The sequence below is a fragment of the Notamacropus eugenii genome, chromosome 3 (genome assembly GCF_028372415.1).
Source record: "Notamacropus eugenii isolate mMacEug1 chromosome 3, mMacEug1.pri_v2, whole genome shotgun sequence".
NCBI classification, from domain to species: domain Eukaryota; kingdom Metazoa; phylum Chordata; class Mammalia; order Diprotodontia; family Macropodidae; genus Notamacropus; species Notamacropus eugenii.
This window is the reverse complement of record NC_092874.1, coordinates 141,135,299-141,147,992: the sequence shown is the minus strand read 5'-3', so window position 1 is coordinate 141,147,992 and position 12,694 is coordinate 141,135,299. Positions and strand designations below refer to the sequence as shown.

General features: G+C 33.7%; 1 protein-coding gene across 1 annotated transcript in view; it reads right to left on the bottom strand.

Annotated features, from left to right (window-relative positions):
* Positions 1-2,606: 2,606 nt before the first annotated feature.
* The window catches only part of SAMTOR (S-adenosylmethionine sensor upstream of mTORC1), a 58,366-nt gene continuing 48,278 nt past the window's right edge, over positions 2,607-12,694 (bottom strand). The window contains exons 4-5 of the mRNA XM_072653000.1: positions 7,914-8,028; positions 2,607-5,901 (exon numbers count right to left, since the gene is read on the bottom strand). Of these exons, the coding sequence (XP_072509101.1) occupies positions 5,272-5,901; positions 7,914-8,028 (745 nt within the window). The 3' untranslated portion in view covers positions 2,607-5,271. The remainder of the gene's footprint in view (positions 5,902-7,913; positions 8,029-12,694) is intronic.

The following is a 12,694-nucleotide window of genomic DNA, read 5'->3' as shown; positions in this document are numbered from 1 at the left end:
TCTCCAGGACAGGCTTGTGTTCTTTTCCCCCATCTATTTTCTTTTTTTTTTCATGTGGTCAATAGTAGAATCAGGATAATATCACTTGTCTTTGCTTCCATTTATCCTGACCTAAAAGCACTCTACCATGCTTCTCCATTCTGGTTTCAGGAGTTGTTCCTCAACTGAATGTACCTTCTTAATCTAATCAAAAGCAACTCCTAGTCCCTTATACCTGACATGTATTTCATTCCCATCAAGACTTAGTAAGGGCTGAGGTCACATTTTTCTGCTTCTGTTATAATCTTTGACTATCTTGTTATTCATACTTTGTGTATATGTGAATAGACACTGGAGACTTTGAATTTCATCGCTGGCTCCTTTAGTAGATTTTGTCTGTGAATTTTCCATTGTTTCTGTATTTTTCCTATGGGATCTAGTATTGAGAATGGAGCAAAATTTTGTTCTTTTTCAATTTAAATCTCCTTATAGTAGATCTGTAAAACTCTTGAAAAAATGTGTGTGCAGTTATAAGTAGATAAGCAGATGGATAGTAGAAGAATCAGTCTTAGTTTACTCTTCTATACGGCTTGTACTACATACTTCACTGGGCTATATAAGTGAGCATGAAATAATAAAGTACATCAAACTTTAAAAACTAAATCACTATAAAAATGTTGGTAACATCATTAACAATAAAGTAACTAAGAATGTGCTACGGAAGTACAAGATATTGTACACATAAGCTACTTTCTTTTTTAACAAGTATTTGTAAGTTATTGCTTGAGGAATGTATAACAACATTCATTTTGATTTATGTTCTAAGCTTACAAATTTAAAACAACCTGATTTGAAGACTATTTGGACAAGAACCTATCACTGAATCTATGTTTCAGACTAATAGGAAAATGCATTGCAGAGATGTACATCTACAAAGTGAGGATTAAGACGAACAGGGTTAACCCTAATAGTTGAACTTCAGTGCAAAGAGAGGTGAGAACTCTAAAATGCCACTTCACTAATATGTTGTCTATGATATTCTATGTACCACAATCAACTATCAATTCCCAAATAAGTCTTTTGGTACCTGTTTTTGGGGAGACTTATTCTTCCATGATAGTAAACTGTCAAGGGAGTGGGCTAATTATTCTTCACATTTATGTTACAAATTGTGTGTGTTTAAAGCAGCTATGAATTTTCAGGAAATAAATTACTTCAAGAGAGATTAACCCACAGGGATCATGGCTCTAAAGTTAGAAGGGACAAAAGAGGTCATCTTAGTTAAACCTCATTTTATAGAGGAAACAGAGCCCTTGGGAGGTTAGGTGACTTGCCCAAGGTCACAAATAGTAAGCGTCGGAGGTTTCAGATTAGGAAAGCATTATTTACTGAACTAAGAACGGTAATGTGTCTAATGAGTATTTCACAAACTATAAACAAATGCAGAATGTACTGAAGAGAATGGTGGGTTGAAGGCATGAGATGCTGGCTCTAGTCCAGGGGTTCTTACTAGGATCTACAGAACCCTTGAAACATCTGTGTTTAGATTTCGGGGGCTCATGTACTAGGATGGGAAAATTTCTATCTTTATTTTCCCTAATTTTTAGCTGACATTTAGCATTTCCCTGAATTATTTAATATTTCCTGAAAATAGGTCTACTGACTCTACCAGGTTGGCAATGAAGTTCTGACAAAAAAAAAAAAAAGGTTAAGAAACCCAGTTCTAGTCCATGCTTTGAAATAAGCAAGTTAAATGGTTAGAGTCAAGTAATTAAACATCAGAATCAGGTTTGTCCTTTCCAGAAGGAAATTATCTGGTCTCTATTTTGACCTGAGGCAGTCAGATCCATTTTTAGAGATCTTTAATATTATGAAGTTCTTTCTTCTATTCAGTCAAAATCTGTCTGTGTTGGACCTGGTTCTGCTTAGATTTAAATCTTCCATATGGTAACCTTTCACTGGTTGAGTTCAATGATTATGTTCCCACTAGAGCTAATTATTATCAATTCCTTCAACTAAGCTTTGTACGACGTGATGGAGTCTATCAATTACTTAGTCTAATGCCTCATAATGGAGTGAAGATCACTGTTTAATGCTGAAAGGTTTTCTCAGCGTTGCATAACCTCTGGTATGTCCTAATAAGCAGGAAAGGATATTTGATTATCTGCCTGGTAGGCTATGTGTTGTTTGTCCAACAGCTAATCTAAATTTGGATTTAACTTTTAAATAGGTTGGCAAACAGATGATGAATTTTTCTTGCAAGGCAATTTGTAAAGATGCATCTTGCAGAGATGCACATCTCTATAATTAATTTTCCTATTAAACGTAAGACTGTCTAGTTGAAGGAATACCTACACTACTGAAATCACAGATTCTTGCCATAATTACATAAAATTTAGGGAAAAATTATTTAAAATTCTGTAGTCCACTGATTCTTCATATGTAAAATGAAAGGGCTGAATGAGATCTAACACCTGTTACGGATGAAAATTTTGAATTTTCTACTACAGTTATACTTTGTAAATACCAAAATGCACCATAATCACTAGTTGACCATAACATTATTTACTGAAACATCTAAATAAAAGTTTGCAAAGCTCTCAGTTTATAAGTAACAGACAGGGAGATGGGAAGATTAATTTTTTTTAATAAATGTGCTTTGTTCACAAAATAAGTGAAAAAAGGACAACATCAACTCAAACATACATTATCTGGTGTGCTACCCTCCCACTCCTTGGCAACCATGGTATATAACCACACCTGATCTACTCATGATCCTGAAGAATTCTACCAAAACATCATCACTTGCTTTTAAACCCAATTATTCAGACAATCCTGAACTAGCAGACCATGACCAGAAGGTATGAGTCCTCCCTTGAATTCTTCACACCCAAATGAAATCATTCTGCAAAGTACCTATATAGTAAAACTATTAACTTTTTTCAAAGGCTCCTATATAGCATAACATATATCCTGACCACCAAGCCATAGGAATGGATTAATTTCAACATTTAAAACACTTACATGGCTTTTGTGGAGCATGTATTGGTTTGAATTCTGTGCCATCTCTGAATAAATAGTAAATTCAGAGTTCCAAGTGATATAAATGAATTCAAACACATTTACACTAGATGGTAATAGGTTTGTAGACAACTTTAAAGTACTAATTAAAATACACCATGCACACTTTGGAGCATAAGCAAAATCAGTAACATGTGTAAACAATGTAAAGAATGTATAGCACCAACATTTTACCTGTAACGTAACTGCTGACTCTAAGGCCATGCTGACATGAGCATCTCTGTCCCCCACAATATTTTATTTACTTTCAAAGCGCTTTAAAACGTGTTACTTTGTTTTCTTTGCTCTTATAATTGAATTGAGTAAAATCAAAGAAAATGAATATGGCAGTGTAGGCACTCTGACCACAATGTAGTTTTGCAATTATCCTAAATTCAGCACTCCTTTTGGTTAGAAGAGATGACCACACAGAGCTTAACTAGAAAGAAAAGTCAGTCTTAATTTGAGTAATGTTATGTTACCTAAAAAAGTGAATTATCTCAAATGATATTCTACAAATTTCAACCTACAATATACATTTTAGAGAAATGACATTTTAGGTTAATTAAAATCTAATTTTCAGTAATTTAGCAAGTAAAATCTAATTTGAAATAATAGGTGTAAACAACCAACTGCTTACCTCTTAAAGGATAAACTTTGTAATCTAAATAAAATCTGACATTCAGTCTTAACTACAGCAAGTCACAATAAGTACAAAACAGTTCGTATCAGAGTACAGAAGTGCAGTTTATGAATCTTAGGATCAACTTACAGAAAATGCAGTCTTTTTCTTTTAAAGCAACCATGAAATCTGAAATTTTGATATTTCAGTGCAAAACCTCAGTATGAGGTATTTTTAAAATGTAACAACCACTTGAAAAAAAAATCCACATAGTGGCACTCTTAAAAATGGTAGGTTATGAGAGTTTCTGGCTGATGAAAATAAGGTAAGATGGCCTAAATATTCCAGTTGTTAAAACTACCTTGTCTTCACCTAGACAATTTTTCCCTTCTTCATCTATTTTCTGAAAAAAAAAATATTGTTTAAAATGAAGCAAAGGTTATTATGTCCACTGCCATCTAACTTCAACACAATAAGCTCCTCTGCTAGAATTCAGATAAATAAGAATACTAGACTATCAAACAATTTTGTGATATTGTCAGGTGGAGTATTTTACATTTTTTCTTCAAAATTCCAGAACTGAGTTTCAGCTCTTAAATAAAAAAGTGAAAACCACAACAAAGGTGATTCCTAAATCCCAGCTCTTTTAACAAGTTCAAATGTTAACACAGTTGCTTTGGGTCAGGGGGAACAGAAGCAGCACATCACTGCCTAATTTTAAAATTCTGTATATAATGAACTAAGAGCCACTCACAAGTAATTACTAGAAAATTTATGTACAAATCAATATGAGATGTATGAAAATACTAACTGGGTAATTAGGTTAATGGAATTCATTTACAAAGCTTTCTCCCCCAAAGGTTTTACTTTGGAGTAAAAAATAATTTTGTCAAAATCTACAAAAGGATACAATGATATTCTTGCTTGAATTAGTGATACTATGCCACACATTCGTCATCCCTACCAAAATCTGATTGAGCTTTTTGTAACTGCAGAAGAAAAAAACCACAATGAGTATTATTACTAATATCCACAAAGCACAGGCGATATTGGTTCATCAGCCAAAACTGAACGGAAAAAGGCTTTCTGCTACAGACAATATCTTTGCTACCAAAAAGAAAAATAATTGATAAGTGCGTCCAAAAACCCCCCCCAAACAACCCAATCTTTTACTTCACATCAAATTTAACTTGTGAGTCAAAGTGCAAACTACAGCTTTCTATGCAAATATCTCAAATTTCCCCACTTCACCTTAAATTCAACAGTATTTAAAAGTAAAAAATAAAAAAGGAAAACATAGCAAAATGATGCTTCATTTCACACAACAGCACTGAAGAAAAAAAATGTACCTTTCTATATTTTAGTGCTACAAATCCTAAAGACTGTAACAGTAGTTTCTGCTACACCAGGAGTCATTTTGCATGAAATTTTAAGCTTTTTATATAAGAATAAATTTTAAAATTTAGAAGTAGAAAAAAATAGCAAACTCTGTAAACCTTTGCAATTTTTCTATGCAAACCGTGTTTTTAAGTACTGAGCCCATGTTAATATCTCAAATTAGTTTAGGCAAGAAAGGAGTCTCGACTGAAAAGGGCTTTTTTGCATTTATATTAACTTAAAAGTAGTATGGGATCTTCGAGCTCATAGAAAGGAATTGAGCTTGCTTGACTTTCTCCAGAATCTGAGTCATATGGAGCATCAGGAAGCTCTGTGAAACTATAAGCCAGCTGTTCATCTTCTATATCAGATCGGACATAACAGGAAGGATTAGAGTATTCCTCATCTTCTACACTGTTGAAATCTTGTGGAATATATAACATTCCTGGATAGTTCCTGCTAACCAAGTCAATGGTAGTTTTTAGAGAGATTTTTCTAAATGCCATTAGATGCATATGAGAAAATTTTGAATACTTGAAACGTTTAAAGCCTAGAGACTCTATAGCAATCTTCCAGCTTTTCATCATCATAGCATGTCGGTTCTGATGGGAGGAGTCAGGAGTGATGATGAGTAACAGGCCATTTAATACTAAAAGTTCATGGGCTTTTTTGCAACAAATCCATCGCTGATAAGGTGATGGGAAATAAGAAAGAAGGAGAGAAAAAACAACTACATGAAAAAGCTCTCCAGGCAGAGAATCAATGGGATTTTTCAGCTGTTTCAAAAAGGCATCTATTGTATCTTGTGCAAGTTGGAGCGGCTGCTGAAGCTGCAGGTTCAGGAAGTCGCATTTATAGACACTCTGGGGACAAGAAAAGTAGAACAAATTAACACTTTCAAAAGTACTGTTTGTTTGGAAATTAGAACAATCATGGACATACAGTTTCCATCCTTCATAATAAAGCACATACACTCACAGTCTTTACCCCAAATTGTCATCCATTCAGAAGAGGTGTTATAACAAAATCTCTGAATACTCCCTCTATATTAGTGACTTTGTGTGACTAACTTTAACTTTCCTTATACATCTCAACCACACTCAGTTGTACATTCTTGGGTAAAAGGTAAGAAAATTGCCAGAAACAGCTAGGTTTATATTTACTGAAGCTTGGATTATTAGGTCATAAAGTAAAATAAATTACTTGGGGCCATTTAATAATTTCTTTAAAAGTCTGGAAAATATTTATTTGAAATTTCTACAGAAAACAAATCACACCTTTTGAAATTCAAAAAAAGATCTTAACAGCCTGGAATATTGAATCAAATCTAGCAAATTAATAAAGTAGTAAACTTGGATTTAAGAAGTCAATCACTCAAACAGAAATAGTGGAAGAAGATGGAGAATATCACATGAAAGACCTAAGAGCTTTTAGTTGATTGTTTTCAGAGTCAGTAGTGAATAGGGCTGCCAACACAGTAAGATTTCCTTTGTGGGAATACTGTTAAGACTCTGGTAGGTAAGAGTCCTATTACAGTCTGCTTTGGTCAGATAGCAACTAAAATCCTATATTTGAATTAGGTGTTACATCTTGAGGTGTATTCACAGGGGCATCTAAGATGGTAAAAGGCCTTGAAACTACTCCATGAGAGGATCACTTGGAAGAAGTGGAAAAACAACATGAAGATAGAGTAGGAGGAGTCATGGGATAAGTTGTCTTTAAATAGCTAAAAGGCTTATGTGGGAAAAGGATTATATTTGTTTTTTGGGAACAAACAGGAAAAATTGAAATCAAAGTTAAAAGTTTTAGAGCAGTAAATACAAGCACAAAAACTGATAACTTCCTAATAGTTATTAAATAATGGATTCATTTCTGGAGAGCTAAATACACACACACACACACACACACACACACACACACACACACACACACATCATTTAAAGAACAAATTGCTTCATCATTTTATTACTTCATTAATTATGCAAAAAGGCCATCCACTTAGTTACACTACCTAGAATATGTCTTTCCACCTGAGAAGGAAATAATCAAAAAAGCCAAGGCAGGAAATTTTCTAGGAAAACAAAAAGGTCTAGGGTTACATGGGTCACCATTGCAACTACAGATAAAATAATAGGATTTTTTTGGGAGGAGGCCTGAAGATGGAGGTAATAAAGGTCATAGGATCACAGATCTTGTGTTGGAAAGGACCTTTGGCAGCGTCTAGTTCAATGACCTCAGTGATGAGAGAACAAGCGCAAGGAGGTTGAGTGATTTGCAATCACAGAATAAATTTGAACTTAGGTTCTTTTGACTCTTGTTCAGGTCATCAAGAAAAGGTTAAATGATGATCAATATACTTTATTTAATAGGATAGACAAGTATATGGCATATTTTTAGAGCAATTTCCATCAAAATATTTAAAACTTACACATGGGCTAACCCTCAGCTATTTAGGAAAGTTCATTCCTTCAATAATTCCAAAAAGGCAAAAATTTTATTATACTTCAATTCATATTATAGCCAAATAACTGAGCTAAAGAGAGGAAAGAAAGCAAGAGGGAAGGGAAAAAGCAGCAGCCCAAGATCATGTTAATGTTTTAATTAGTTATAATTATATCATGTACAATAAATATATAAAATAATATCTATATGTAATATAACTGATAAAATAAATTAATAATGTAATTAATTACTACATAAAAAAAGCAAAAGCTAATATCCAATACTGTAAGTTTGGTTTTAAAAATATGGCCAGTTAGATATATAGCCAATATCCTACTCACTTCTGTTGCAAAGGAAGTGTACTCATATTTTTAGGAAGAAGTACATTTTAAAATATGCTTATGAAGTGCCAAAACACACAAATATCTGATACCTCCACAGCAGGTACAATGTCTATGCCAACAGTCAGAAATTCTTCAAATTTTAAAAATGGATTAAAGCAGCTGCCAACATCAAGTAATCTGATCTTTCCTGAGGGTTGTAGCAACCTGAAAAAAGATGAAGAAAATTATGAATTGTTGCTTAAAACATTACACTTTAACAATTATCTGCAAATAAAAAAGGAAAACGTGTAAATACACATGGCCAAATGATATGAGAAGGTGGCCAGTCCATTCTTTGACATAAATATTTGACAAAATGTATGCAATGCAAACATCTTTTACTCTAACTTGTTTTGGTGATACAAAAAGACCAAAGTTATCAACTGCTTTCTCTTTGTTACTAAAGAATTTTTCTCTGTCTTCATTTTCTAATCTATGGTATATCTGAGAAGTCACAAGACACTTAAGGAACAGGGAAAACTCTTAAAGAGACCAAAAAGACCATACACATTACCATTTTAAAAGGTAACAAAACTGAGCTAAATGCACTAAATGAATATCTACTTTAAACAAAATATAGAGATGTTGTTCCAGATCAGAAAGATTTGCTCAAAGATAACAAAAATAAAAACACTGGTACAAAGTGTTCAGAATGGATGCACACAATTATTTCTTTTGTGTTTTTGCAAAAAATTTAAGTGCATATAAAATAACTTCTGATAAAAATTGGGAAAAAATATGGTATACTTATGGTTTGTTTAAAACATTGCCTGGGAGACCCTAAGTCTAACTTGGGAGGTGTGCTGCCGCCAGAGCATATCTTCTTTTCCATGGGGCTGATAATATGATAGCTAATTTCTTTAATAACAGTGTTGGTTACGTGAAAAAAAGGCAAGGTAGTGAGGTGAAGAAAGTGCAGGAAAACCTGGGTTCAAATACTACCTGTAACCAAAATGTTAGCTAGAAGGAGGGTCACAGAAGTATTCTTGAAAAGAGTGACTCCATCTCAAGTTTGCAATAAACATGCACACTTCCAAATAACTAAATATGTTAAAAAAAAAAAAAAGAAAAAAAAAGAAAAGAAAATCAACTGTGAACATCTGGTAGTGGAAGGCTTATGATGGGCATTTCTGGTTATCTTGATCAAATGTCTCTTTGTTGTTAATAGCTAGATCTGTTTTATGATATATAATAAATACCTGATAGTGAATGTGAAGATACCAGTATAGTCTTATAGGCACAACTATATATTACATTAGCTAAAAGCTGAGTGGTTGAGTTCCCCCAAAAGCAAGTTATACCAAACTTAGGCTGCCATTTCTAATCATGAAAAAAGGTTCAGGGCTACAGTGTAGGTCAAGTCTAAGTTCTCATGACTTAACAACCAGTGTGATGCTTCTTTCTGTCAACATACTGTTGATAAAAGAGGTACAAAAAAAAAATCTTAAAAAACAGAATGGCCTAATGATAAAAGAGGTACAAAAATTCACTGGAAAAAAGAATTCCTCTAAAAGCAGAATAAGTCAAATGGAAAAGGAGGCACAAAAACTTACTGAAGAAAATAACTCCTTAAAAAGAAGAATTGGCCAAATGGAAAAAGAGGTACAAAAGCTCAATGAAGAAAAAAATTCCTTAAAAATTAGAATTGGGCAAGAGGAAGTTCATGACTCCATGAGACTTGAAGAAACAATAAAACAAAGTCAAAAAAATGAAAACATAGATGAAAATGTGAAATATCTCATTGGAAAAACACATGACCTGGGAAATAGAATGAGGAGAGATAATTTAAGGATTACTGGACTACCTGAAAGCCATGATCAAAAAAATCCTAGTCCAATTAATTATAAAGGAAATGTGCTCCAATACCTTAAATATAGAGGGTAACATAGAAATGGAAAGAATCCACTATCACCTCCTAAAAAAGGTCTCCAAATGAAAACTTCCAGAATGTTATAGCCAAATTCCAGGGCTTTTAGGTCAAGGAGAAATTACTGCAAGCAGCCAAAAAGAAACAATTCAAATATCATGGAGTCAGTCAGAATCACACAAGCTTCTATGTTAAAGGAGCAGAGAGCTTATGAGCTACAATAACAACCAAGAATAATCTACCCAGGAAAACTGCGTATAATCCTTCAGGGGGAAAAAAAAGGATATGTAATGAAACACAGAACTTCTAAACATTCCTGATGAAAAGGCCAGAAGTGAATAGAAAATGTGACATCCAAAGAGAAGACTCAAGAGAATCATAAAAAGGTAAACATGAAAGATAATCATAAGGGACTCAATAAAGTTGTTTACATTCCTATATGGGAAGATGTCACATATAACTCCTAAGAACTTTTATCATTATTACAGTAGTTAGAAGGAGTCTACATAGAAAAAGGGCACAGTTCTGAATGAGCTATGTTGGGATGATCTCCTAAAAAAAACAGAGAAAGAGGAATACACTAGGAAAAGAGAGAAGGGAGAGGCAGAATGGGGAAATGTTTTTCAACATAAAAGAGGTGCATAAGGAAGAGCTTTTATAGTGAAGGGGAAAATGGTGGTGTGGCAGGCAATACTTGAACCTCACTCTCATTGGAATTAGTTCAGAGGGAAGAATATTTATATACACATTTAGCTGGGTATAGAAATCTATCTTATCTAAGTAGGAAAATGAAATAAGAAAAATAGGGGGAGGAGGGGGAGAGAAAGAAGAATGATAAAAGGGAGGGCATGTTAAGGGAGGTAGTGGTCAGAAGCAAAACAGGCTTTTGAGGAGGGACGGGATAAAAAGAGTGAGAGGAGAGAGAGAGAGAGGGAGAGAAAGAGAGAGAGAGAAGGATAACTACAAAATACACAGTAAACAACTGTGAATGTGAATGGGATGAGTTAACCCATAAAATGGAAGCACAGACAAGAATCCAGCGATGTTTTATACAAGAGATACATCTGAAACAGAGAGACACACACAGAGTTAAAAATAAATGCCTGCTTTAAATGCTACTGCTGGAGCAGAATCTATTATACTTTAGCAGAAGTATAAAAGGGCAGGGGTAGCAGTCATGATCTAAGACATAGAAAAGAAACAGACCAAGTTAAAAGAGAGAAACAGGGAAACTTCATTTTGCAAAAAGGTACCATAGCCAAATAATATGAAAAAATTTTATAGTAAGTTTCTCTGATAAAAGTCTCATTTCCCAAACATATAAGGAACAGAGATAAATTTTAAAAATAAGAGACATTCCCCAATTGATAAATTGTCAAAGGATATGAATAGTTTTCAGAAGAAGAAATCAAAGCTATTTGAAGAAATATGAAAATACACTCTAAATCAGTACTGAGTAGAGAAAAACAACTCTGAAGCACCTCACATCTACCAGAAATGACATATGCTGAAGATGATGAGAGAAAATAGACACACTAATGAACTGTTAGTGGAGTAGCGAACTGGTCCATTCATTGGGAAATATGCCCAAAGAGTAAAAAATGTGCATACCTTTTCCAGCAATACCAATGTTAGATCTGTATCCCAAAAAGATCAAAGTAAAAGGAAAAGAACTTATATGTCGAAAAATTTTTATAGCAGTTGTTTTTGTGGTGGCAAAGAATTGAAAATCAAGGGGATGCTCATCAATTGAGGAATGGTGAACAAGTTGTAGCATATGATTATGATGAAATGCTATTGGGTTACTAGAAATGTAGAGGGGGTTGATTTCAGAAAAACACAGCAAGACGTATGCGAACTGATATAAAGTAAAGTGAGGATCAACTGTGAAAGACTTCTACAACTCTGATCAATACAATTATCCAAGACAATTCCAAAGGACTCATGATTAAAAAAAAACCAACTATCCCACCTTCAGAGAGAGAATTGATGAACTCAGATCACCAGCTGAAGCATAACTTCTCCACTTTTTTTGCTTTGTTTTGCAATATGGCTAATATGGAAATATTTTGCATGATTTCACATGTATAACTGATATCATATTGTTTGCATTCTCAGTGGGTAGGGGAGGGAAATGAGGGAGGAAGAGAATATAGAATTCAAAATTTAAAAAGAAAACAATGTTGAAAATAATAAATAAGTTTTTTTAAGTCTTATTCCTTTAAAAAAGTATGTCATGCAGGTGTGTTAATTATTTTAAGCTTGTTCTTCACATTCAGCTTTTACTTCAGGAGCAATGAAAGGAAAAAGTATTTATTAAGTCCTTGCTATGTTATATATATATGTATAAGTCCTGTGCTATATGTATGAGATAAACACAGAAAAATACATGAGTTCTTACTCTCAAGTAGTTCATATTCTAAACAAGGTGAGAAAGCATATGCTGCAAATCACAAAGGCACACTGGTACTTGGCAAGCAATGGTAAAGCATTGTAAATGCATCTTCTTTTAATGTAACTTCCACTGATAAATCACAACTGCTGAATCATTAGATGATGGGGAATCGTTTTGTTGGTTGTTGTTTAGCCAGTTAAGTGTTCTAAGGTATTAGATAGAGCCTTCTCTCTAATATCTTTTTGTTCAGTGTGTCTTGACTAAAAGAGACCAAAGTATTTGTAGGCATTGCCTTCATCTACTGATTCAATGTGACTTCTTGGTTCAGGTTTAAAGCCTTTTCAGTTTCTATATTTCCTTGGTGTAAGAATTCTACAATGGCATCTTAAGAAATCACTGGAGAAAGATTCCACAAGATGAAAGAAGTATTTGATTAATTTTTCAGCAGTGCTATAAAGCTTGTAGCTTGATACCTAGCCATGTACATTAAATGATTAATAGGATGTTTTGGTTCCTCCCCTTCCCCTTTTAATCTGCAGGTCACAGATCTATTTAGGAGATGATAATGG